The following is a 23,851-nucleotide window of genomic DNA, read 5'->3' as shown; positions in this document are numbered from 1 at the left end:
CTGTAATTGTAAACCATGAAAGTACAACGTTAAGAAAGGGAAATTTCAATGGACTTGATTCAAATTTTCAAGATAAGCCTTGGAGTAGGTGCAGTGCAGATTTGCCAGGGCTTAAAGAGTTAAATGATGCGGGCAGGTTGCATAAACATAGCTTGTATTTGCTCAAGTTTAGAGGGTTAAATTGTGATCCAATTGAGATATTTACATGGATCAGGAGCTCAATAGTGTTGATACAGATAAGTTATTTCCTCAGGTGGTGTAATTCAGAACAAGAAGGCAATGTTTTAAAATTTGAGCTAGGCTATTTACAAGTGAAATCAGGAAGCACTTGCTCCACAAAAAAGGTAGCAGAAATCTGTAATGAAAAAGCTTCGGATGCTGGGTTAATTAAAATTTCAAAGGCTAAGAGCAATAGATTTTCTGTTGGGCATTAGGGACTGTATTAAAGGATATGGAGAAAAGTCAGGGAAATGGAGTTGAGGTACAGCTCAGGGATCAATGGACTAGTCCTATTCCTATGCTCATAGGAAGGGGATTGACAAAACTGATCCAGACAAATTATTCACTATGGTAAATGTTTCTAATCTAAAGATTGGATGCCTAGCGCCATGGTGCTGAAAACATCATTAATCCCTGTTGGGGGTTATGAGATCGGAAAATCATACGAACATACAAATTAGGAGCAGGAGTAGGCCACTCGGCCCCTTGAGCCTGCTCCGCCATTCAGTAAGATCAGGGCTGATCTGATTGTAATCTCAACCCCACATTCCTGCTTACCCTCGATAATCTTTCACTGCCTTGTTAATCAAGAATCTATCTAGCTCTGCCTTAAGAATATTAAAAGACTCTGCTTCCACTGCCTTTTGAGGAAGAGAGTTTCAAAGGCTCAATACTCTCTGAGAGAAAAATTTCTCCTCATCTCTATCTTAAATGAGCGACCCTTTATTTTTAAACCACAACCCCTAGTTCTAGATTCTCCCACAAGAGGAAACATCCTCTTCACATCCACCCTGTCAAGACCCCTCAGGATCTTAAAGGTTTCAATCAAGCCTCCTTTTACTCTTTTAAATTCCAGTGGATACAAGCCTGACCTGTCCAGCCTTTCCTCAGAAGACAACCTGCCCATTCCTGGTATTAGTCTAGTAAACCTTCTCTGAACTGCTTCTAACGCATTTACATCTTTCCTTAAATAAGGAGACCAGTACTGTACACAGATGTGGTCTCACCAGCGCCCCGTACAACTGAAGCATAACCTCCATACTTTTGCATTCAATTCCCTTCACAATACATGATAACATTCTATTAGCTTTCCTAATAACTTGCTGTACCTGCATACTAGCCTTTTGTGATTCATGCACTAGGACACCCAGATCTCTCTGAGTCTCAGAGATTGGCAATCTCTCACCATTTAGATAATAAGCTTCTTTTTCATTCTTCCTGCCAAAATGAACGATTTCACAATCACCCATATTATACTCCATTTGCCAGATGTTTGCCCACTCACTTAACCTATCTGTGTCACTTTGTAGCCCCCTTATGTCCTCTGCAGAACTTACTTTCCTACCCATCTTCGTGTCACCAGCAAATTTAGCAACCATACCTTTAGTTCCTTCATCCAAGTCATTTATATAAATTGTGAAAAGTTGAAGCTCCAGCATTGATCCCTGTGGCACACTACTTGTCATATCCTGCCAGCCAGAAAAAGACTTATTTATGCCTGCTCTCTGTTTTCTGTTAGCCAGCCAATATTCTATCCATGCCAATTTGTTACCCTCTACACCACAAGCTTTTATTTTCCGTAATAACCTTTGATGTGGCACTTTATCAAATGCCTTCTGGAAATCTAAGTAATGTACATCCACCGGTTTCCCCTTTATCCACAGCACGTGACTCCTTCAAAGGAGTCCAATATATAGGTTAGACATGATTTCCCTTTCATAAAACCAATGCTGCCTCTGCCTGATTGCCTTGAATTTTTCTAAGTGCCTTGCAACAACATCTTTAAGAATAGCTTTGAACATTTTCCTACAACAGATATTAGGCTAACACATCCCAACGAGGGAGTCAAGATCCAGCAGGTGGCAGCATAGGAGCCAAACCCCTGTATCCTGGGCAGTAGGACAAAATACAGAGAGATTGGGCAGAATTTTGCCCTCGGATGGCATGCGGACACCACCAGCTTGGCGGTGGGCAGACAGCCGACCCCCGCCACTGAAACGGGGCCCGCCGCCACTTTAAGTGGGCAGGCCAATTAAGGCCCGCCCAGCGGCATCCCCGACAGGAAGCGCTATGTGCTTCCTGTTCCGGGCGGGGGAGGGATTCCCCATCTGTCAAAGTGTGCTTTTTCGTGCATGTGCGCGAAAGAATGCACTTCTCCATGAGGCAAAGTCCTGTCTGAGGGAGAATACTGACAGCGGAAAAAACTTTAAAAATAAAAACATTAAAAAATTAACATGTTCCCCTCATGTGACAATGTCACATGAGATGGAACATGTTAATAAAAAACACATAAACTTTATTTATTTTTTACAAAACAGACATGAAACTTCATCCACCAGTGGATGAAATTTCATCAATAATCTGGAGCCCGCTGGGGCTCCTGGCCTGCCCGCCAACCTTAAGGTTGGCCGGGCAGGTCTTTAATTACTTTAAATAGCCTGTCAATGGCTTCAATTGGCTGATTTCGCTGTCCGCCCACCTTCCTAAAAATTTAAATGGACCGGGATGACGTCGGGGATTCCTCCCGATGTCATCCCGCGTCACTTTCCCCTTGGCGACCGGGCCCCGCCCCCAAATTGCTGAGGGGAAAATCCTGGCCATTGTGTTCTTATGTGGAGTTTGACAACCCACTAGAGTAGGCCAGTGTGCAAACAGACATTCTACTGATTGTCCCAAGTGCCTCTAATCATACACTGCGCTCTGTAGGTTTTGCCCTCCTATGGAACACTGTAGTTTATGACTCAAACCTAACATCGCCTCGCCTAGTGTTAATTTTATCCGACAAAGACACGGAGATCTGGGGGAGGTTTAAACTAGATTGGCTGGGTGGTGGACATGGGAATCTGAGGACAAGTTCAAAGCATGGAACGGGAGATGGAAAATTAGTGAATGACTCTGAAAGCCAGGAGAGGCACAGGTTAAAAGTGTACCACAGGAATTTGGCAGTGTTAAAAGGTATGTATGTAAATACAAGGAGTATAGCAAAAAAATACGATGAGCTGAGAACATAGACAGACACATGGCGCCATGATATCATCACTATAATGGAAACTTGGCTTAAAGAGGGGCAAAAATGTCAGGGCAACATCCTTGGATATAGAGGCCAGGATTTTCCCCTCGGCGATTTGGGGGTGGGGCGCGGTCGCTGAGGGGAAAATGATGCGGGATGACATCGGGAGGAATCCCTGACGTCATCCCGGTCCATTTAAATTTTTAGGAAGGCGGGCGGACAGTGAAATCAGCTGTCCGCCCACCGACCTGTCAATAGCCAATTGAGGCCATTGACAGGCTAGTTAAAGTAATTAAAGACCTGCCCGGCCAACCGTAAGGCTGGCAGACAGGCCAGGAGCCCCAGCGGGCTACTGATAATACATGAAACCTCATCCACCGGTGGGATGAAGTTTCATGTCCGTTTTGTAAAAAATTAATAAAGTTTATGTGTTCTTTACTAACATGTCCCACCTTGTGTGACATTGTCACATGTGGGGACATGTTAATAATTTTTTAATGTTTCTATTTTTAAAGTTTTTCCCGCTGTCAGTATTCTCCCTCAGACAGGACTTTGCCTCAGGGAGCAGTGCGCTCTTTTGCACGCATGCACGAAAGAGTGCACTTTGACAGATGGGGAATCCCTCCCCATCGGGAACAGGAAGCGCATAGGGCTTCCCGTTGGGCAGGCCGCTGGGCGGGCCTTAATTGGCCTGCCCACTTAAAATGGCGGCGGGCCCCGTTTCGGGGGCAGGGGTCGGCTGTCCACCCGCCGCCAAACCGGTGGGGCCCGCACGCCATCCGAGAGCAAAATTCTGCCCAGAGTTTTCAGGCAGGAGAGAGGGGGGATTAACCAAAAAGGTGGGGTATAGCATTAGTGGTTAAAGAATCAATTACAGCTGTGAGGGGGGAATGATATATTAAATGAAGCATCAAATGAGGCTATAGGGTTGAGCCACAAAGGAAAAGGGTGGGACGGCCGAATCTAGAGCCCCCTGGTTATCCAGAAGCATACAAGGTAAGATAAAGCAGAAAAAGAAAGTTTATGACAGTCACAAAAAGCTTAATGCTGTAGAAAGCCTAGAGGAGTATAGAAAGTACATGGATGAAGTAAAAAAGGAAATTAGGAAAGCAAAGAGAGGATATGAAAAAATATTGGCGGGTAAAGTCAAAGAAAACCCAAAAATGCCTTATCAGTACATTAAGAGCAAGAGAATAGCTAAGGAAAGGTAGGGCCTATCAGAGATGTACATGGTAACTTATGCGTTGATGTTGGAGGTGTGGGCAGGGTTCTCAATGGCGTACTTGGTCTCTGCCTTCACTATGGAGAGGGATGATGCAGACAATTAAAGAGGAGGAGTGTGAAATATTAGATACTAGGGAACATTAGGGAGGCAGTGCCATAGTGGTATTGTAACTGGACTATTAACCCAGAGACCCTGGGTAATGCTCTGGGGACCCAGGTTCAAATCCTACACAGCAGATGTCACCTAATGATGACCATGAAACCATTGTCAATTGTTGTAAAAACCCACCTGGTTTACATGTGACTCCAGACCCACAGCAATGTGGTTGACTCTTAAATGCCCTCTGAACAAGGGCAATTAGAGATGGGCAATAAATGCTGGCCTAGCCAGTGATACCCACATCCCATGAATGAATAAGAAAGGTATAATAAGGGAGAGATGAGTACTGGAGGAACTGACATCCACTTGAAAGTGGATGAATCACATGGGCTGGGTGGATTGTTAAAGGAAGGAAATTGTGGATTGCTCTGAGGATCGTTCTCCAATCCTCATTAGATACATGCGAGGCAGAGGATTGTGGCAGCTTACGCTAGGAATACACATCTTCCATTGGAAACACTCCTTTAAAAGAAAGCAACTTGCACTTATATAGCACCTTTCATGACCTTAGGACTTTCTAAAGTGCTTTACAGTCAACACTCTACATTTGAAGCTTATTATTGCAAATTTGCGCACAGAAATTAAACAAATTATCAGATCATCTTTTTAAATGATGGTTGAGGGTTAAGTTGGACAGTGGAAGAACTTCCGAGCTCTTGTTTCAATAGGGCTATGAGATCTTCAGTTTGCACATACTTAAACTAAACATGTAACCTTGAAGCTTTCTCCCCTCCAAGCACATATTGTACATTGTTTTCCTCAAGGAATGTTAAGGCTGCTATTAGGGTGAGGTGACTATTAATATTTTTGTAGCTGCATTGAGAGATTGAACTTTTGAATAGGTGTGGGAACTCTGATGTCAGAATCATACAGGGATCCTGACCCGAATGGTGTCGAAATCAAGCCTGCCTGCGCGTACTTCCCGGGTGCAGCCAATTAACAAGCTGCCTCTGGGAGCCCTGTCCAATTACGGTTGGTGGGGGGGAGGCTGCCAATCAGAATGCCCAAGGCTGTAGGCAGCCTGCACATTTACCAGAAGAGTTGGATGTTGCTCATGTTGGTATTGGACAGCAAGGGAACCTCAAAATGGAGGTGCCAACTGATGGCTTCTTAAATTGTTAAAATTAAATACGGCCACAGCTGCCAGGCCATTATTGTGGAGGGGAAGCCCTCCACAGGATGCCCTGTGGCCGCAGCTGTGGCCCAATGATTACCGCAGTTCTGGAAGGCGGGGATTTAAAGAAGGTGATGATGGACCCCAGCCTGCTGCAGGGAGGCCCTCTAGAGAGCTGTCAGGCTCTGCACTTACCAGCAGGAAGGGAAAACACTGGTGCCGTTGCAAAATAGCCTGAGTGGTGCCCCGTCTTCATGGAGTGGGCAGATAAACCAGGTCCCAGCCCATCCCTGGAAAGCTCTTGAAGATGAGAATGTTTGGGGAGGCATCCCAATCAAGCTCCTCCCCATTTTCCTGGTTGGCACACCTCATCCCCCACCACCTCCCACCCCCCCGCCCCCCCCTCCACCACCACACCTCCAACCCTTTCTTCACAGGGCTGGGAAAATTCAGCCCTTCTAGCTTTCCTTCCACCATTTTGTGTATCATGCTTTTCTCTCAATTCCCTCACTGCCAGCTTCTCTTTCTAATGTAAGGGAATTCCCTTTCAAACGGTGCGACAAGATATAATTTTAGAAAGCAATTAACCTTCACGACCGCAGCTGTTACTCATGCATGCCTGAGGGCCTACACTCCTAATCATTTACAATGAGATAGGCAAAGACTTTTCTGAAGATGGACTGCACATATTCAGAAACCTAAAAATATATTCGCCATCATGATGCTATTTTTCATCAATATTAAATGTTCATCATCCAACCATCTGCAAGCTTTGCCAATGAAAACCTGATGTATACAATTTTTGATTGAAGTTTGAATTGGAATTATTTTCTGCAAAATTTCCACGAATAGGAGGATAATCCGAATAAAATTTTTAATACTATCACTGGTGATTCAGAATCTGTGGCTGGCACAACTGTTTAGTGCGCATTACATTAACAAAACAGATATTTTTTTACAAAGGGAAAATAATCAATTAACCAAATCTTTAAAAAAATATTCATGAACTGCGTGCAACACAGTGGGCAAATGTGTTAAGATTTCAACTCAGTTCCTGGTTCCTCCTGAGGTAGTTGATCTCAGCTAGTTTGGCAAGGCCTCAGCATCCGAATCTAAGGGGAAGAAGAAATAAGGCAAAAAGTAGGAAGCAGGATTCATTGTTCTCCAGTAGTATTGTTCGCACAAAACCCAATGAACTCTTCTCCAAGCAGTCGGCACATTATGATAACAGCCAAATTTTCATTTAATGCTATGTACAGGCACTTATAGTTTCATTGGGCAGCTCTTTCTGCTGCTCTATTCTGGCAGGGATTGGGGGGAAAGAAAGGGGCATATGTTCAAATGGTCTTCTCAACATTAAGGCCCAGGTTTTCGCTCCTGGGTTGGGTGCGTAAAGTCTGGAGAATTGCCGGTTCTGTGAACCTGTCCTTTAAAAATGGCGTCCCACAATTCTGATTTTCGTTCCGAGGGTCGGCGGGGGAGGGGGAGTGCGGTGGGTGTGTGCTGGATTTGAAGTTGGGCCCGTCATTCCCCGGAGCGGGTGCGGAGGCCGCCGGGTGCCGAGGGGTGCTGGGCAGAAGGTCTTGCTCCAGCACTTTTGTTGTATTTAATTTTAAAAAATGATTAAAACAAAAAACAGCCCTCATACCCCCATGCCCCATCCATGCCAACCCATGCTACCTCATGCCCCCCTCACCCATCTCCCATGGGCCCTTATATCGCCTATGCCAACCCATGCTCCTCTACCCACCTCCCCCTACGACCCTTCACATCCTCTTTATTCTTTTCTTTATTCTTTCATGGGATGTGGGCATTGCTGGAAAGGCCAGCATTTGTTGCCCATCCCAAATTGCCCTCGAACTGAGTTGTGTGCTAGGCCATTTCAGATGGCAGTTAAGAATCAACCACATTGCTGTGGGTCTGGAGTCACACGTAAACCAGACCAGGTAAGGATGGCAGATTTGCTTCCCTAAAGGACATTAGTGAACTAGATGGATTTTTACAACAATCGATGATAGTTTCACAGTCACCATTACAGAGACTAGCTTTATATTCCAGACTTTTTTTTATTAATTGAATTTAAATTTCACCAGCTGCCATGGTGGGATTTGAACCCATGTCCCCACAGCATTTGGCTGGGCCACTGGATCACTAGTCCAGCGAAATTATCACTCCACCACCATCTCCCATATGCCAACCCATTCCCCTCTACTCACCCCCTTGGCCCCTCATGCCCCTTATGCCAACCAATGCCCTTCACCTACCCTGCCATAGCCCCCATGCCCCCTATGCCCCACACATCCTAATGGCCCTATATAGCCCCTATTCTAACTTAGTGCCAACTCATGCCAAACCACCCATTACCCTTTTCCCTTAACTCCTCCATGCCAACTCACCTAGTATCCAACATGGGCAAACCGCAGGAATATGCTGACGTAAAATAAAGTTGTGCGTCTATTGATGATGTCACTATTTTAAAAACTCATTGATGAAAAAAACATTCAATGCATAGAAATTCCTTCAACTAATCTCTTCTGAAAACAAACATTTCTATTCCATAACCACTTGGAGTTGTCAATCAAACTGCTCACTTAACAGCTACTCCACTGTGATAATGTTAATTTGTAAAATGATTCATTGCAACACAAGTCCTATAATGATCACCCTCAGGCTTAAGTCAACAGACAGGATGAAATATCAAGCGCTGATTTTTTTTTCAACTCTAGGCTGTTTTTATTTTAATTAATTTTTTAAAACTTAAAGCCCGGCAGAGTTAAATCCATTGACAGTTTGACCGTTCTTTGGCAGCTTTGACAGTTCCAAGAGGTTTATGCCTTTGTTATACACAAACATGTTTACTATTAATAATCTAAAAGGATGCCTCACCTCCCCCAAAGGTGAACAGAATCTTTGCTCTGAAGTCTAGGTGGTGGTGAGTGGGGAAGTCAGAGTGATTTCTGCTGGGCAGCGAGATGGCTGAACACACGCGATCTTCCGCTGCTCAGCTCATTAACTATGCATCTATGAGGGACTCGGCGAAAAGGGCACCCAAACAGCGTTCACTCATTGCTCTGGATCACTCGGCAAGAGAAATGTCTGAGAGAAGAAAGCAACCTTCGGCCCCCTGGTTCAACAACACCTCCTTGGAGATTCTACTCCAGGCCGTCCAGGAAAGGCTGGAGGTGCCGTTTCCTCAGAATGGGAGCAGGAGGCCCTCCCATCTGACCGCTGCGGACTGATCGGAAGTTGCCGGGGTGGTTAGCACCCGTGGGGTCCAAAAAAGAAACGGCCTGCAGTGCAGGAAAAGGATGAATGATCTGCTGTGCTCCGCCAGGTGAGTGCACTGTCTACTCACTGAAAGCTCTCACTCTCATAAGGGAATCAGGCAGCCTAAGGGCTACAGTGCTCAGGGATGTCACACACGATCAGCAAATGGGACAACAGCATTGAATGTGTGCCAGCCACTTTAAGCTCTCCATCTCATATTAGTTCCAGAACAAACAGCTTCCTAATCACTTACTGGGGTTGGCTTAGCAGCAACAATAGGCATGCATGCTTCTGAACTGCCCATTCACCCAGAAGCAATCCTTCTGTTTTTCTGCCGGACAAAATCTGCACAGAACAAACACGAGCGCGCCAAGTCTGATGGCGGAACGCCCGAACTTCGTCTCCTCAGTAGCTCTGAGAAGCAGGCTGCAGAGCGTGGGGGAGAGGAGCGTGACCATGCCTGCACAAAAGATGAGATCAGCCTCCTCCAACAAGCCAGTGAGGATGCATCCAGTCCCCATCTCCAATATGCAGGCATTGATTGTGAATGATCTTTAATGTATGAGCTGCTTCATCATTCACAAAATCTCTCTTCTCTCTATTTCAGGTACCAGCAAGAAAAAGGCAGGGGGTGCGTGAGGGAACAGCAACTTGGACACGCTACAGCCCCAGCCCCCAGCCCATCTCTGAGGAAGGAGCCTCAGTATCCTCAGAGCAAGCACCAACACAGCGTTCACCTGCACCCTCCGCCAGTGCAGATACACCCACCTTGGTGGGTCCTAGTTCTAGACCAGGTTCAGGGTTACAATCTGCTGAACACCTCATAGACACAGGTCCACAGCTGGCGGAGACAGGGACAGCTGAGGTCTCTGACACTAAGAGGACGGCTGGAGTCCAGGCCCCTGCTGAGTCTGAATCAGATGACAAGCCTCCGGACTCGGCCCAAAGAGACCTCTTGAAGATGCAGAAACAGGCAGGGGAACATCAGGCAGAATTTGCAGAGGCCATCCACAGACTGGACTGAAGACAGGGGGAGTCCATCCACGTTCCGTCTGCTATTGTGGCTCCGGCATGCGAGTGCATGGATGTCTCCATGGGAAGGGTGGAGGCCACCTTGGAGACCCAGGTTCAGCAGAAGGTACAGTTTCTGTCAGATGTGCGCTTGGACCTGCAGTCCATCGCTCTAGCCATGGGTGCATTGCAGCAGTGGCTCAGCGAGAGAGGAGCGGGGACTTCTCCTTAAGAAGTCAGGGAGGTGCCATCAGGCACCCACAGGGAGGAGGAACACCAGCCAGTCCCACTGTGGGGGTCGATCCAGGACGCTCCAAGAGTACTCTGGCACTCCACTTCTCCTCTGACAGTGACCCCATAGCCTCCAGCAGGTCAGACCAGGAACGGTGCACCTGCACCTGAGCAGGAGACCCCTAGCAGGCCAGAGCCCTCAAGGCCTCGGGCCACCAGAGGACGCCCACCAAAGTCAACTTAGTAAACAGGCCACAGGAGTCAGCAGGCTGCCTCCACCTCAGCTGTGGATGTCAGGGCTGCACCTAGACGTTGCGGTAGAATTAGAAAAGGTAAGTATTGAATGCACACAGGTGGCACTGGTGTACACTCATTGTATATAGTTTTCACATTTGTAAGTGTGTATTGAATTTAACTGTTTGCAACTCTCATGGATTCAATTTTTCTAACAGTTCCTTCAAAGTTTCGTGGTCAGTTAAGACTCCAGAACATTGGCCCCCCAATTGAGTCCGATCAGGAACTTCTATTGATTTAGTTCTCCCACATTATCACCAGAGTGAGTAGTCTATAATGGCACATGTGCAACATTAAGTAATGGCCATCATTTGTCAGTGTGCTGCCTGGCCAATACTCCTTGCAACCAATTTTCGCTGTTAAACATGCTGTGGTCTTGGGAAATGTGCACATTGAGGTCATTGCTTTTACTGTACCGATGTCAATTGTTTGTGGATGGCATGATTAGCTGTGATAACTTAAATCAGCTACATGTGCCCCAAGGTTCATCATGAATGCATTTTTGAGGTTCTGTATTCGTAACAATCAAAATGTATAGGCTACCATAACTGCCTGGAGGAATATGTGGTGGGCATATTCAATGCTGAATATACTTCCTTGGTAATTTGTCATTTTCAGCGACCACGCAGCTGAACAAGGCAAGTAAGGATACAATGGACACATTAGCTTTGACTGTAAGAGGGGTTCGAATGTAAGATTCAAGAGGTGTGTGTGCATCTGGCTGAAGCTATTTCCAGACCTCACATGGAGAGTTGTTGAACCTGCTCTCCTCCTTATCAAGAGTGTCAATAGTCCTTGGGTAAAGGGATAGTAAATCAAGTTGGAAATCATTGCATGACAGGGCTTTCTAGTGACTTAGCAGAGAGAGACAAGAACGGGCTTGTGTGTTGTACTGTTTCGAGGACTGTGATGCCACCAATGTGATGCATAGCCAGCTCGCTAAGGAAACTGCAGGAAACAATTTGACCACGGCTGGTGTTTCCAAAATGATGCTCACGGTCTCGCCCTAGTGCAAAGGCCATCTAGGAAGAGACTTTTAAGGCTTTTGATGCTTGCAGGGTCCTGAGTCAACCCATAGTCCAGGTGATACACTCTCAGTGAGGACACTACAAAGAAACCGTGAAATTTAACTGCAGATTAAGATGTCTTTAAGCCAGAAGCCATCATTCTGGCTTTATGATGTGTGAGTGGCGATTGGGGGGTATAGTAGCAAGATCATGCTTCATCAATCTGCATTGAGGAGTGATGGTGAGTGGACATATGGTGCTCTCATGCTGCTGCTCCCTGTTGAGTCATCCGTCTGGTCACGCCTGAAACAGTGATCTGAATGGTTGGCCCCACTTTGGGAGCAGGTGTCAGGGTGACAGGAATGCATTCCTGGCTAAATATGAGTTCCAGCCACTTATAAGCTGTCATGTACACAGACTTGGTGAGGGCATGGGTGAAATTACTATTCCATTTAAAGTTGCCTAAGATCATGGGAGAAGGGAGTGCTGTTCAGGTTTATCAGCGGTCATGTGTTGCCAGGGCTACATTTTTAACTGTGGTTTAGCACATTCAAATGAGCAGCCCAACATCAAGGCAGACAGAGTACTGATATTTCCTTATTCTCTATGAAAACATGAACCTTTCAAAAGAAATTATCTGCGAGCAAAAAGGTACTGGGGCCTTCCAGGCAGTAAAGGCGAGAATAAACAATCAATTGTGAGAATGTGCTGATACATTACTCCACCTGGAATGTGGTGACTATCAGATTGTCATGGGCATGTCTGCCTCTTCATGTGTCTGATTAACATCCTGGCCCTTGTCAGATCCATCCCCTTCAACATCCTTCATGTCTCCCTCAGGCAAGACATTCCCTTTTGCAGCGCTAGGTTGAGCAGGGCATAGCAAACGATGATCTAGGACAGTCTTTGTCGTGAGTATTGGAAAGCCCCACCTGAGTGGTCCAAACATCGGAAACACATCTTCAGGAAGCCTATTGTCTGCTCCATCAAGGACCTGGTGGAGTCATGTGCAGCACAGTGCCTCTCTTCAGCAACACTGTGAGGACGGCAAATTGGCGTCATCAGTTGTTTGCTACGCCCTCTGAATTACAAGTTCAGTGACATTATCACAATGCCACCATTTCCCCACGTCTACTCTACTGCTCAAGCATGCAGACATTGAACCTTGACCTGGGTGATATCAGCCATGTGGGAGAACCCTCTGTCAGGAAATTGTCAGCTTGCCTCCATAAACCTAAACAGTCTATAGAGAGGACATGGCCTTGGCATGGTGGAAAGAGTTTCTACATTATGCCTTGTCAGCCATGACCATTTAGCTGGGATTATGGAGGTTTGGAGTGTGCATTAGATTGAAAAATGGCAAATATAACTCCTTTATTCAAAAAGGGATTGAAACAGAAAGCAGTAAACTATAGGCCAGTTAGCCTAACATCTGTCATAGGGAAAATGTTAGAAGCTATGATTAAAGATGTTATAGCAGGGCACTTGGAAAAATTCAAGGCAATCAGACCGAGTCAACATGGTTTTGTAAAATGGAAATAACATTTAACCAATTTATTGGAGTTCTTTGAAGGAGTCACATGTGCTGTGGATACAGGGGAACCAATGGGTGTACTGTACTTAGATTTCCAGAAGGCTTTTGATAAAGCGCCACATCAAAGATTATTGCAGAAAATTAAAGCACATGGTGTAGGGGGTAACATATTAGTATGGATGGGAGATTTGCTAGCTAACAGAAAGCAGGTGGTAGGCATAATTTTTTTTTCTGGTTAATCAGTGCTGGGGCCTCAACTTTTTACAATTTATATGAATGACTTGGATGAAGAGACCGAAGGAATGGTTGCTAAGTTTGCTGACAACACAAAGATAGGTAGGAAAGTAAATTGTGAAGAGGACATAAGGAGTCTACAAAGTGACATAGATAGGTTAAGTGAGTGGGCAAAGATTTGGCAAATGGAGTATAATGTGGGCAAATGTGAAATCATTCATTTTGGCAGGAAGAATAAAAAAGCTTATTATCTAAATGGTGAAAGATTGCAGAGCTCTGAGATGCAGAGTAATCTGGGTGTCCTAGTGCATGAATCACTAAAGGTTAGTATGCAGGTACAGCAGGCAATTAGAAAAGCTAATAGAATGTTATAATTTGTGAGGGGAATGGATTACCAAATTAAGGAGGCTATGCTTCAGTTGTACAGGGCATTGGTGAGACCACATCTGGATTATTGTGTACAGCACTGGTCTCCTTATTTAAAGAAAGATGTAGATGCATTAGAAGCAGTACAGAGAAGGTTTACTAGACTAATAGCAGGAAGGGGCAGATTGTCTTATGAGGAAAGGCTGGACAGATTAGACTTGTATCCATTGTAATTTAGAAGAGTAAGAGGTGACTTAATTGAAACCTTTAAGATCGTGAGGGGTCTTGACAGGGTGGATGTAGAGTGGGTGTTTCCTCTTGTCGGAGAATCTGGAACTAGGGGTCACAGTTTAAAAATAAGGGAACGCTCATTTAAGACAGAGATGAGGAGAATTTTTTTCTCTCAGAGGGTTGAGAGTCTTTGGAACTCTTCCTCAAAAGGTGGTGGAAGCAGATCTTTGAATATTTTTAAGGCAGAGCTAGATAGATTCTTGATTAACAAGGGGGTGAAAGGCTATCAGGATAAGGCAGGAATGTGGGGTTGAGGTTACATTCAGACCAGCCATGATCTTATTGAACGGTGGAACAGGCTCAAGGGGCCGAGTGGCCTACTCCTGCTCCTAATCCATACGTTCGTATGTACTGAAATATACAAAACAATAACAAGATCTATTCTTTAATATACTTAGAAGTTTATTGCGTTACCTGCACATGGTCTCCACTTCCATGCCAGAAAATCCAAAGGCACTGTCTCCTTCAATACAGATAACCTGCTGATGTGGGTTCTGATCCTTGGCAATCAGTGCTGCAGCAATAGCAAAACCCAGCCCTACACCCATGGTGCCAAAGGTGCCAGCATCCAATCTAAAATAAAAAATATAAGAGGGAATATTCTATAGCTTTTAGCTGTAACAATACAAATCAGCCATGTTTTGAATAATATTATACAGGAACAGAGAAACAGGAGTACATCATTCAGCCCCTCCAGTCTGTTCTGTCATTCAATGAGATCATAACTGATATGCATTATAACTCCATTCAACAGCCTTGGCTCCATATAGTTTTATAGCCTTGTCTATCAATAATCTATTGACCTCTGTTTTTGATTTTGAATGATTAATTTAGCTAGCATTTACTGCTTTTTGTGGGAGTAAGTTCCACACTTCCACCACCCTTTGCGTGGACAAGTTTTTCCTAACTTCTCTACTGAATGTCTGGCTCTGAACAGTGGAAACCATCTTTCTCTAGCTACCATATCAATGCCTTTCAAAGTCCTAATAAACCTCAATCAAATCACTCTGTGACTTTTTAATGTTCCAGGGAATACAAACCTAGTTAATGTAAGATCTGATCATCTAATCCTTCCCTACCCAAAGACTTTGACATCATCAACAGCAAACACTTAACTATCATTTGACACCAATTATGCTCAAAAGTAATTATTTAGTTATCATTTAACATTTCAAGTAACATAACTGACGTCAATGTCATCAATTGCCCCAAACCACAGCGCCCCAACCTTTGCAATTAGCAACATCACTTGAGCATTCGGACACCAATAATGATCATAGAGCTTATTTTCCATATTTCTGAATTTCGATAGCTTCAAACATCTTAAAACTGAGCTAACTTTAGAAAAAGCAGAGTCGGTTTTAACATTTGATTTGATAAATTAGCTTTATTTTTTTTTGTAACTATAACTCACGCATGTCAACTCTGCCCCTTCCACACTTCCCCACCCCCAGAGCTTACAGCAGTTTTCTCCCCACCACCCACTCCTGGAGCAGTTTTCTCCCCCAGAGCCACCCTTCTGAGCAATTATCTTCCACCACCACCGCTCCGCCCACCATGGACCAATTTACTTTCACACCCAAACGCCACCCCCCGCCCCCACAAGATTCCAGCAGTTCTAATCCCCTCTCTCTTGCCCCCTCCCCATATTTTGCCCCCACCCTCCCTCCCCTTCTCTCCCTCACCTCCTCTCTCTCTCTCTCTCTCCTCTCCTCTTCCCCTCCCCGCTTCTCTCTCTTCCCCCCATCCTCTCACTGGAGCTCAGCTTGCAGGGCCAGCTGGAGCTAGAAATGTCGGTGAGGCTGCCCCTGATGCAGTTTTGCAGACAGCGTGGCAGCAGTGATGGTGAAAAAAAAGTTCAGGCCCCGCCGAATTCCGTGCCTGGAGTGTGACAGGGCCCAGAGCCCGGAGCCCGGAGCTCAGCAGGGCCCAGGCCTGAAGACTTGGGGGGCGGGGGTGGGGGGGTGGTGAGAGAGTTTGGAGACTGGAGTTGGGGTGGGGGGAGAGAATTTACACCCTGAGACTGGGGTTAGGGGGGGGGGAATTTAGACTCTGAGACTAGGGTGGGGGGGGTGGTGGTGGTGCAGAATTTAGGCCCTGAGACTGAGTGGGGGGAGGGGGGAAAGTTTATGAGCTCATTGGATAGTTTTGAGCATACTGGATAGCTTTGGGTGCACTTGATGCCTTCGAGTATCTTTTGCCATTTGACTGCATTTGAAGTCAAAGATGGCAAATTGCTGCTGATCTGCGATCAAACTCATTCCAAATTAGAGCATACGAACAAGGAGCAGGAGAAGGCCATTCAGCCCCTCAAGCCTGCTCCACCATTTAATGAGAACACGGCTCACCTGATAGCAACCTGAAATCTGCATCCTACCTACCCCTGATAACCTATCACCCCTTGCTCACCAAGAATCAATCCACTTCTGCCTTAAAATATTCAAAGACTCTGCTTCCACCACATTTTCAGGAAGAGAGTTCCAAAGACTCTCAACCCTATGAGTGAAAAAATTTCACCTCATCTCTGTTTTAAATGGGTGACCCGTGATTTTTAAACAGTAAACCCTAGTTCTAGATTCTCCCACAAGAGGAAACATCCTCTCCACATCCACCCTGTCAAGGCCCATCAGGATCTTATATATTTCAATCGAGTTGCCTCTTACTCTTCTACACTCCAGCAGATACAAGCCTCACCTGTCCAACCTTTCCTCATAAGACAACCCACCCATCCAGGTATTAGTCTGATAAACCTTCTCTGTACTGCTTCCAATGCATTTATATCCTTCCTTAAATAAAGTGACCAATAATGTGCACGGTACTCCAAACGTGTTCTCACTAGTGCCCTGTACAACTGAAGCATAACCTCCCTACTTTTGTACTCAATTCCCCTCACAATAAATGATAACATTCTATTAGCTTCCCTAATTACCTGCTGTACTTGCATACCAGCCTTTTGTCATTCATACACTAGGACAGCCAGGTCCCTCTGCACCTCAGAGCTCTGCAATCTCTCATCATTTAGATAATATGCTTCTCTTTTATTATTCCTGTCAAAATGGACAATTTCACATTTTGCCACATTAAACTCCATCTGCCAGATCTTTACCCACTCACTTAACTTATCTAGATCTGTTTGTAGCCTCCTTATGTCCTCTTCACGATTTACTTTCCTATCTTTGTATCCTCAGCAAATTTGGCAACCATTCCTTCAATCCCTTGACCCAAGTCATTTATATAAATTGTAAACAGTTGAGGCGTCAGCACTGATCCCTGTGGCATTCCACTCGTTACATCCTGCCAACCTGAAAAAGACCCATTTATGCATACTCTCTGCTTCCTGTTAGCCAACCAGTTTTCTATCTGTGCCAATATGTTGCCCCCTACACCATGAGCTTTTATTTTCTGCAATAACCTTTGATGTGGCACTTTATCAAATGCCTTCTGGAAATCTAAGTAAAGTACATCTAGACAACTGATGTCAGACAAATTGGCCCATCTTACCCTGTTTTCTCTCTCCCTCCTTTCTTGAATAGCGTAGCTACATGTGCTAACTTTCAATCTGCTGGGACCATTATAGAATCAAGGGAATTTTGGAAAATAATAACCACCGCATCCACTATCTCTGCAGCTACCTCTTTTGTGCCCCTAAGATGGAGGCCATGAGGTCTTGGGAATTTCTCAGCTACTTAAAGGGTTGCTTCCTGCCCGGCCGCCATTCTGAGGCCAGCAGGTGGAGGTCAGGGAAGAACGGGGGGGAAGCCAGGGAGATTACCCTGTTTGGGACTCCCCTTAATGATCAGGACCCCCCACACCTCCAGGGCCTGGCTCCCCACGGTTGCTTCCTATAGCCCTGGCCTTTCCAACCCTACCATCCATTGTCCCCTACCACCCCAATTCCCCCCGGGGTCTCCTCTATAATCCCTGCTGCTGGGGCTACAGAGCTGCTGGCCAGTCAGAGTGGCCAGCAGCTCTCTGAGGCAGGACTTCCTCCTGTTTGAGGGGCGGGAGTCCCAACTCCAGTCATAAATGGCCGCAGGGGTGCTGATATTGGTGACAATGCGTTCCCCACTGACTTTTTCAGTGGCGGGGCCTGCCAAGTGAAAAGTGCTGCCCTTGGTGTATGAATTTGTAAAGTGCCAATGGTGCAGTAAGTTGTCTTCTGAAGCTGGTATTAAACTACTGAAACAAAGTATAGGGAGTTTTGTAGAGGTACAAAGCTATTATTTATAATTTAAAATGTTATATAGTTTTGAATCATTATCAGTGACCTTTATTTACTAAGATGGTAATTACCTATGCCGAGGCATGTCATTTTGCAGCATGGTACGGCCAATGTCCATGGTATTGGCACCCTCGCTGACTATAATACAATCTTGTGGCAGTAGTGCTTGAATATTGTGGAAAACAGTGTAGTAGTTCATAGGCAAAGATTTCTGTGCAGCCAAAACCTGGAATAAGAAAGTCTTAATTCATTAGGTAATGATCTCTTCTGGTATAAGATGACAATTATGCCAAATAAAGCTTGTCATCATTGTTAAACTGTTACTGTGGGTCTGTTGAGGACCATGTGAAGTCATGACCAGTGGCTAAGTTGGTGGCTCACTTGTTGCAATTAGGAAGTGATATATTTAAGATATCCTACAGATAACATGTTAAAAAATGTCTGTTCTTATGGCTCAGGTGTGCTCCTTGTACAAGCCAAAATTCCTCCCCCAAACTGGCAAATAAGTGCAAAATGACAACATAGTTTTACCTACATAAACAGTCACTATATTTCAAAGTTATTGTACATGAAGTACCTTGAGATGTTTTTCTGAAGATATGAGAAGAGGCTAAGTAAATCTAAGTCTTTCATTCATTTTTTGAGTGATAGTTTGGATCAGTTGACAATCTGGTGGTTTCTGAGTCAAGGAGACTGGGTTCAAGTCATACTCCTATGACCTGAACACATAATCTGAGACAACATCTAAATATAATATTTTGGAGCAGGAGGTTGTATTGTCAGGGGCACAACCCTACAGATAAGATGGCAAACTAAGGTTTCAATGTCTGCTCAGGTGGACAGGGTATGACAGCATTAGTGGTTATGGTACTGGTTCAGCAACATCAAGGCCATAAGATTAAAGCTAACTTGGCAAGTTGTGAAATTGAATTCAAAAAGTCCATTCATTTAAATGACCATGAGAGCAGATGGACTGTTGTTGAAATCCAATGGATTTACTTGGGGAAAGACCTATGTGTTTTGTGTGTATCTTTTTGATCTGTATGTGACTGTAGTCCCACATGGCAGAATTGACTTTTAATACCCTCAGGGCATCTTAGAATGGGCAAGAAATGTTGCCTTGCTGTTACTGTCACTCCGAAAAATAAATTATAAAGACATTAAAGATCAAATTTTTGTTTTGGGGTCAGGATCTCGGTGTTGAAGTAATTACAGGTCCCAACCCTGCACCGCATCAGCATCTGACATGTGATGTGCTTTTGAAGGAAATGGCCAGTAGGCATGTTTGGCATTCAATTAAGGATGGCAGGCGGGCTCCTGATGGGCAAATAGGAAGCCCTCCAAGACCGAGAGAACGGCAGCCCCAGCCGATGTAGGTAGGTGAGGGAGGGCACCTCAAGATGGAGGTGCCCTCTGGGTACACTCCATTTTTCAAAATAAAAAGTGGCCGCAACTGTGTGACTGCCATTGTGAAAGCCCGTCCATAGGGAGGCCTGTGGCCACAGCTGGAGCCATCTCAGCATGTCAGCTACTGAGGGTTTAAAACATTGCTGGAGTGCTGCACGCACCCCCACCTCCCCCAGTTTACTGCCAGAAGACTGCTTCCATGCATCAGTTGAGCTACAGCCACCGCAGAAAATTCCAGTCAGTCTCAGAACATTGGTCTTAATTTGCCTCAATAGCATACCCGTGGCTTGTGGGCAGGTAGCTGTCACCGCCCCCCCAAACCTGCCCCTACTTAAATTGACCAGAGGCAGGAACTTGCCAGCAAACTGGCATGCCATTATCCAACACTAATTTTCTAGGCCCCATGCACCGCCGCTCTTCTGTTCCTGCCCAATCCCTCCCCCACCACCACCCACCACCCCATCCTCTCTGCACTACCCTGCCTTCAGCGCAATTAGAAAATTCTGCTCTAAAAATCTGCGGTCCTATTTGAAGCATGGATTTTGCTGGTTTTGATATTTCAATCAACATGACCAAAATCAGGTTAAATGCGCATTAATCTGTACCAGTTGTGAAATCTTGCTATCTGTAACGCTGTTGCCACATTTACCTGCATAAATATTTCTGAGAAATGTAAGAAGGTATTTCTAAATGATTTTCGCCTTTTTCTATTGATTACATAGTTACATTAATTGGAAGTGCAAATACTTCTGTTTTATTACAAATAGTAACCACTTGTGGCAAAATTACACATTTTACAGATTAATAACTCCTCTAACAATTCTTCATTAGTAATCAACATCTTTCACAAAGCACTTCCCGTCTAGCTTAACAAACTAGCCAGAATAACAGCAAAATGGTTAGCATTTGCAATAGAAAAACATGTCACTACTTCAGGTATAATCCTTCATCATTACTCATTTCCAACAAAGGATTATGCCTGAGATACCTATATTTTTTCTTACAGGTTATTATTAACTTGCTGTGCTTTTAACATTTTCAAATATGTTTCAAGGTTTCCAATGTTTGTGTGCTCCCCCACACTCCCATCATTTCTAGCCAGAATATTATAGAGGTATTTTTATGTGCATCTTGTTCCTTAATGCTAACAGTCTCTCAATATTCCTCTGGCCAATATTATTTCCCATGAAAAGGATTAGAAAATAATCTCCAGAATTTTCTTGCTTGCAAAAACCCTTAAGCTGTCAATGAAAATTTGCAAAGCGTTTTAATTCTAGTTTTAACACACACTATAAAACTGTCAATCAAATCCACAAATTCAAAATAAACTGAATAATCAAAGCAAAGCTCACGTTTTAAATAGATGATCCAATTTAAATAGATCACAATCTTTAAGATAGAATTATCCCATCAGTCTTCCTCCCCTCAGCATTTCAGCATTCTGCTACCGTGGAAAACTTCACTCAATGATCCAGCAAAAAAATACAAATGAGATTTCAAATGTCAGTCAAAACTGACACTTCAATCATGACCTATCAGGCTGCCATGAAAAAATTCTCTAGATTAGTAAAAGTTTAAGAAATTTAACCACAATGAATGGCGTAAATGATGTAAGTCACATCCTTCTGTTAATATACAGAACCGAATAACTTGACAATCATTTGCAATTCAAATATGTTCTTCAATAGTTTTTGCCAATTTACCTTGGATGCTTCTTCATTGTCTTTGACTTTCTCCTTCAGGTAAAGCCACCATTCAGTGTTGGATGGGTAAGTCCAAGGGTTAATCCTGAAGCACTCCAATAACTGAAAAACAAAAATTGCAGTTGCATTGCTGAATAAAGGAAAGAAAAATAAATTAACACACTGGAAATAATTTGACTATGGTATTGTGTCACGTATTGACTTTTAAAAAATATATCTAAACTTAATGGTAACAGATGTGAAAGGGACATCAGATAATTAAGTGGAACAAGTTTCCAGTGACCAGGGCTTGCAAATAAATCACAAGCATTGACAATACTGTGCTGAGTGAGATACGTTCACAAAGCAGGTTACAATAGTAAATGTTGATGCAAGAACATGACTGAAAATTATGACAACTGGAATCAAGATTGAGGACAGGAAATGTGTATCTTATGCGAGGTATATAGACATGTAAATAGAGCTGTATAGATTTCCAGTACTTCATTCGGTTGTGCTGTACACATCATACCAACTTTCTACTGAAGAGGGCAAATTCTGTACAAACCAATATGGTCTTTCAAGCGCCAGATCTCATGAGCCTTGTTTCCTGCAGAGCAGTACTTTATAAAGTTTATACTGGGGAGGATCTTCCCCTTGTCAGGCAGCCGCACAATGGTCCGCTGCCTGCGATTGGGCCCCGACCACAATTTCACGCTGGCTGGCCAATTAACGGCCAGCCAGCACCAATCATGCACTGAAATGCTTAGCACTGCCTGGGTTGAGGGGGAGGAGGGCGAGCACGGAGGTCAGCGCATGCGCGCGGGTGCGCTCAGTGAAAGCTCCCTGAAGGCACAGAGCTGCCTCAGGGAGCTGAACATTTTTAATATTAAAGATAAAGAATGGAAAAATAAGGGAAATATGTCCCCTCATGTGACTCTGTCACATGAGCTGGGACATGTTAAAAGTTTTTATTTTTTAAATCACTGGTCGAAATCTCATCCCACCCATGAATGAGGTTTTGCAAAAAATGCAAAGGCCACTTGGTTTATTCACCCACCAGCCAACCAAATGGTTGGACAGGCAGTGAAAAGTTGATTTAATTAATTGATTAAGGGCCTTAATAGGCCTCTTAATTGTCGGCAGGCGCACAGCCGCCTCTCGCGTGTGCCCGCCGAGCGAAATATCGGGAGAGTGCGCGATGACATCGGGACGCTCGCCCGATGTTATCGCGCGCTATTTTACTCCCGTTCAGGTCGGGCACACACCTGCCCAACGAGGGAAAAATTCTGCCCATTGTGTGGAAATTAAACAACCTGTCATTTATACTTATTAAAGTCCTGCACTGTTTTAAACTGCTACATTTAAATGAGAAGTCCCTAGAATTTTATTTATGCTTGGTGCCCACCCATTATGGATCCTCCATCATTGTTCATGGATGGCCTGGGGTCTGCAATGCAGTTTTTTGATGTTTATTGCTGCCCTACTACAACCTAAACATGATGGGTTTCACCCATTGCCATAATACAACAAACCACTTAAGTAATTTATCAAATGACTACCTCAGCATTAAAAATGTAACATCTTACTGTAATAGATATAGGCCTCATTGATATTCTGCAATATTATTTACCTACTTGGTTAAGATGTAAGTAATCTAACCGAGGTGTTTAAAATGATGGAGATTTGATAAAGTGGCAGGAGGGGAGGGGGTGAATGCAGTGAACTATTTTCTCTGATGGATTACTCAGAAAAAGGAGACATCGGCCTGGCGTTTCACAAAGTTGGGTCAAGGTGGGAGGCCTTTAAAAATGGCAGGCAGGACCCGTTTTGGGGGTTCCTGCCCCCATTCCGGTTTCCAGCAATTTTTGCCGGCGCAGGATAAATGTGCAGGTAGCCAGCGTGCATGCAGCACTTCTGCCCTTGCTGGTTCCATTTCAAGGATGGGAAGTACAAACCACCCACCCCCCCTACAATTTTTGTTGAATCACATCCCTTCCATTAAGTATAAGTGACTCACAGCATCTCAGAGGAGTCGTGAACCACAGAGGAACCCCGATCCCAAGTGGGATATCAAAACAAAAACAGCTTCCTGCTCCTGGAAATCTTTTGCTTTGAGCTACAAAACAAAAATCTGTCCTTTCAGTTTCAACAGTTAGGTGCTGTATTATAAGTTAAAATGTGCTTTCACTGCGGCGATTGATTGTAGGGCTCTACCCTGCAAAGGCAAGTTGACCATTACATTGATCAGCATTATTTAAGTGTTGAGATGCATTAGAGTACCATACCCATTAATAAAAGTGCTTTATGTGTTCAAAACTGAAAAAAAGTGCTTGGGAGTTCTAGTGTCATAATCTGAAGAGATTTAAATGTGCACAGTGCTTTATATTTGAAAAAAAAAACCCTGGTTTGCACTTTCATTTAGAGGAAAAGAAATCAGCTACCTGCTCCTAGACTACATTGACTGACAGGCCATCAAAAAACCTAGCCGCCTGTTTTTCCAGTTTCAATAGGCTTCATTGTTTGCAGTAACAGGGGTTTGTTTTGACAGCTGAGCCCATCATGAATGATTAGTTCA

At 44.4% G+C, this 23,851-nt stretch overlaps 1 protein-coding gene across 3 annotated transcripts in view; it reads right to left on the bottom strand.

Annotated features, from left to right (window-relative positions):
* hacl1 (2-hydroxyacyl-CoA lyase 1) overlaps positions 1–23,851 on the bottom strand; it is a 158,469-nt gene that overhangs the window by 23,855 nt on the left and 110,763 nt on the right. For all 3 annotated transcript variants that reach the window (XM_078538562.1, XM_078538560.1, XM_078538561.1), the window contains 3 exons: positions 21,295–21,396; positions 18,256–18,410; positions 14,377–14,535 (listed from right to left, as the gene is read on the bottom strand). In XM_078538562.1, the coding sequence (XP_078394688.1) occupies positions 14,377–14,535; positions 18,256–18,410; positions 21,295–21,396 (416 nt within the window). The remainder of the gene's footprint in view (positions 1–14,376; positions 14,536–18,255; positions 18,411–21,294; positions 21,397–23,851) is intronic.

Source organism: Cetorhinus maximus, chromosome 3 (genome assembly GCF_964194155.1).
Source record: "Cetorhinus maximus chromosome 3, sCetMax3.hap1.1, whole genome shotgun sequence".
NCBI classification, from domain to species: Eukaryota; Metazoa; Chordata; class Chondrichthyes; order Lamniformes; family Cetorhinidae; genus Cetorhinus; species Cetorhinus maximus.
The sequence above is the reverse complement of the archived record's forward strand: the minus strand, read 5'-3'. Positions and strand labels throughout refer to the sequence as shown.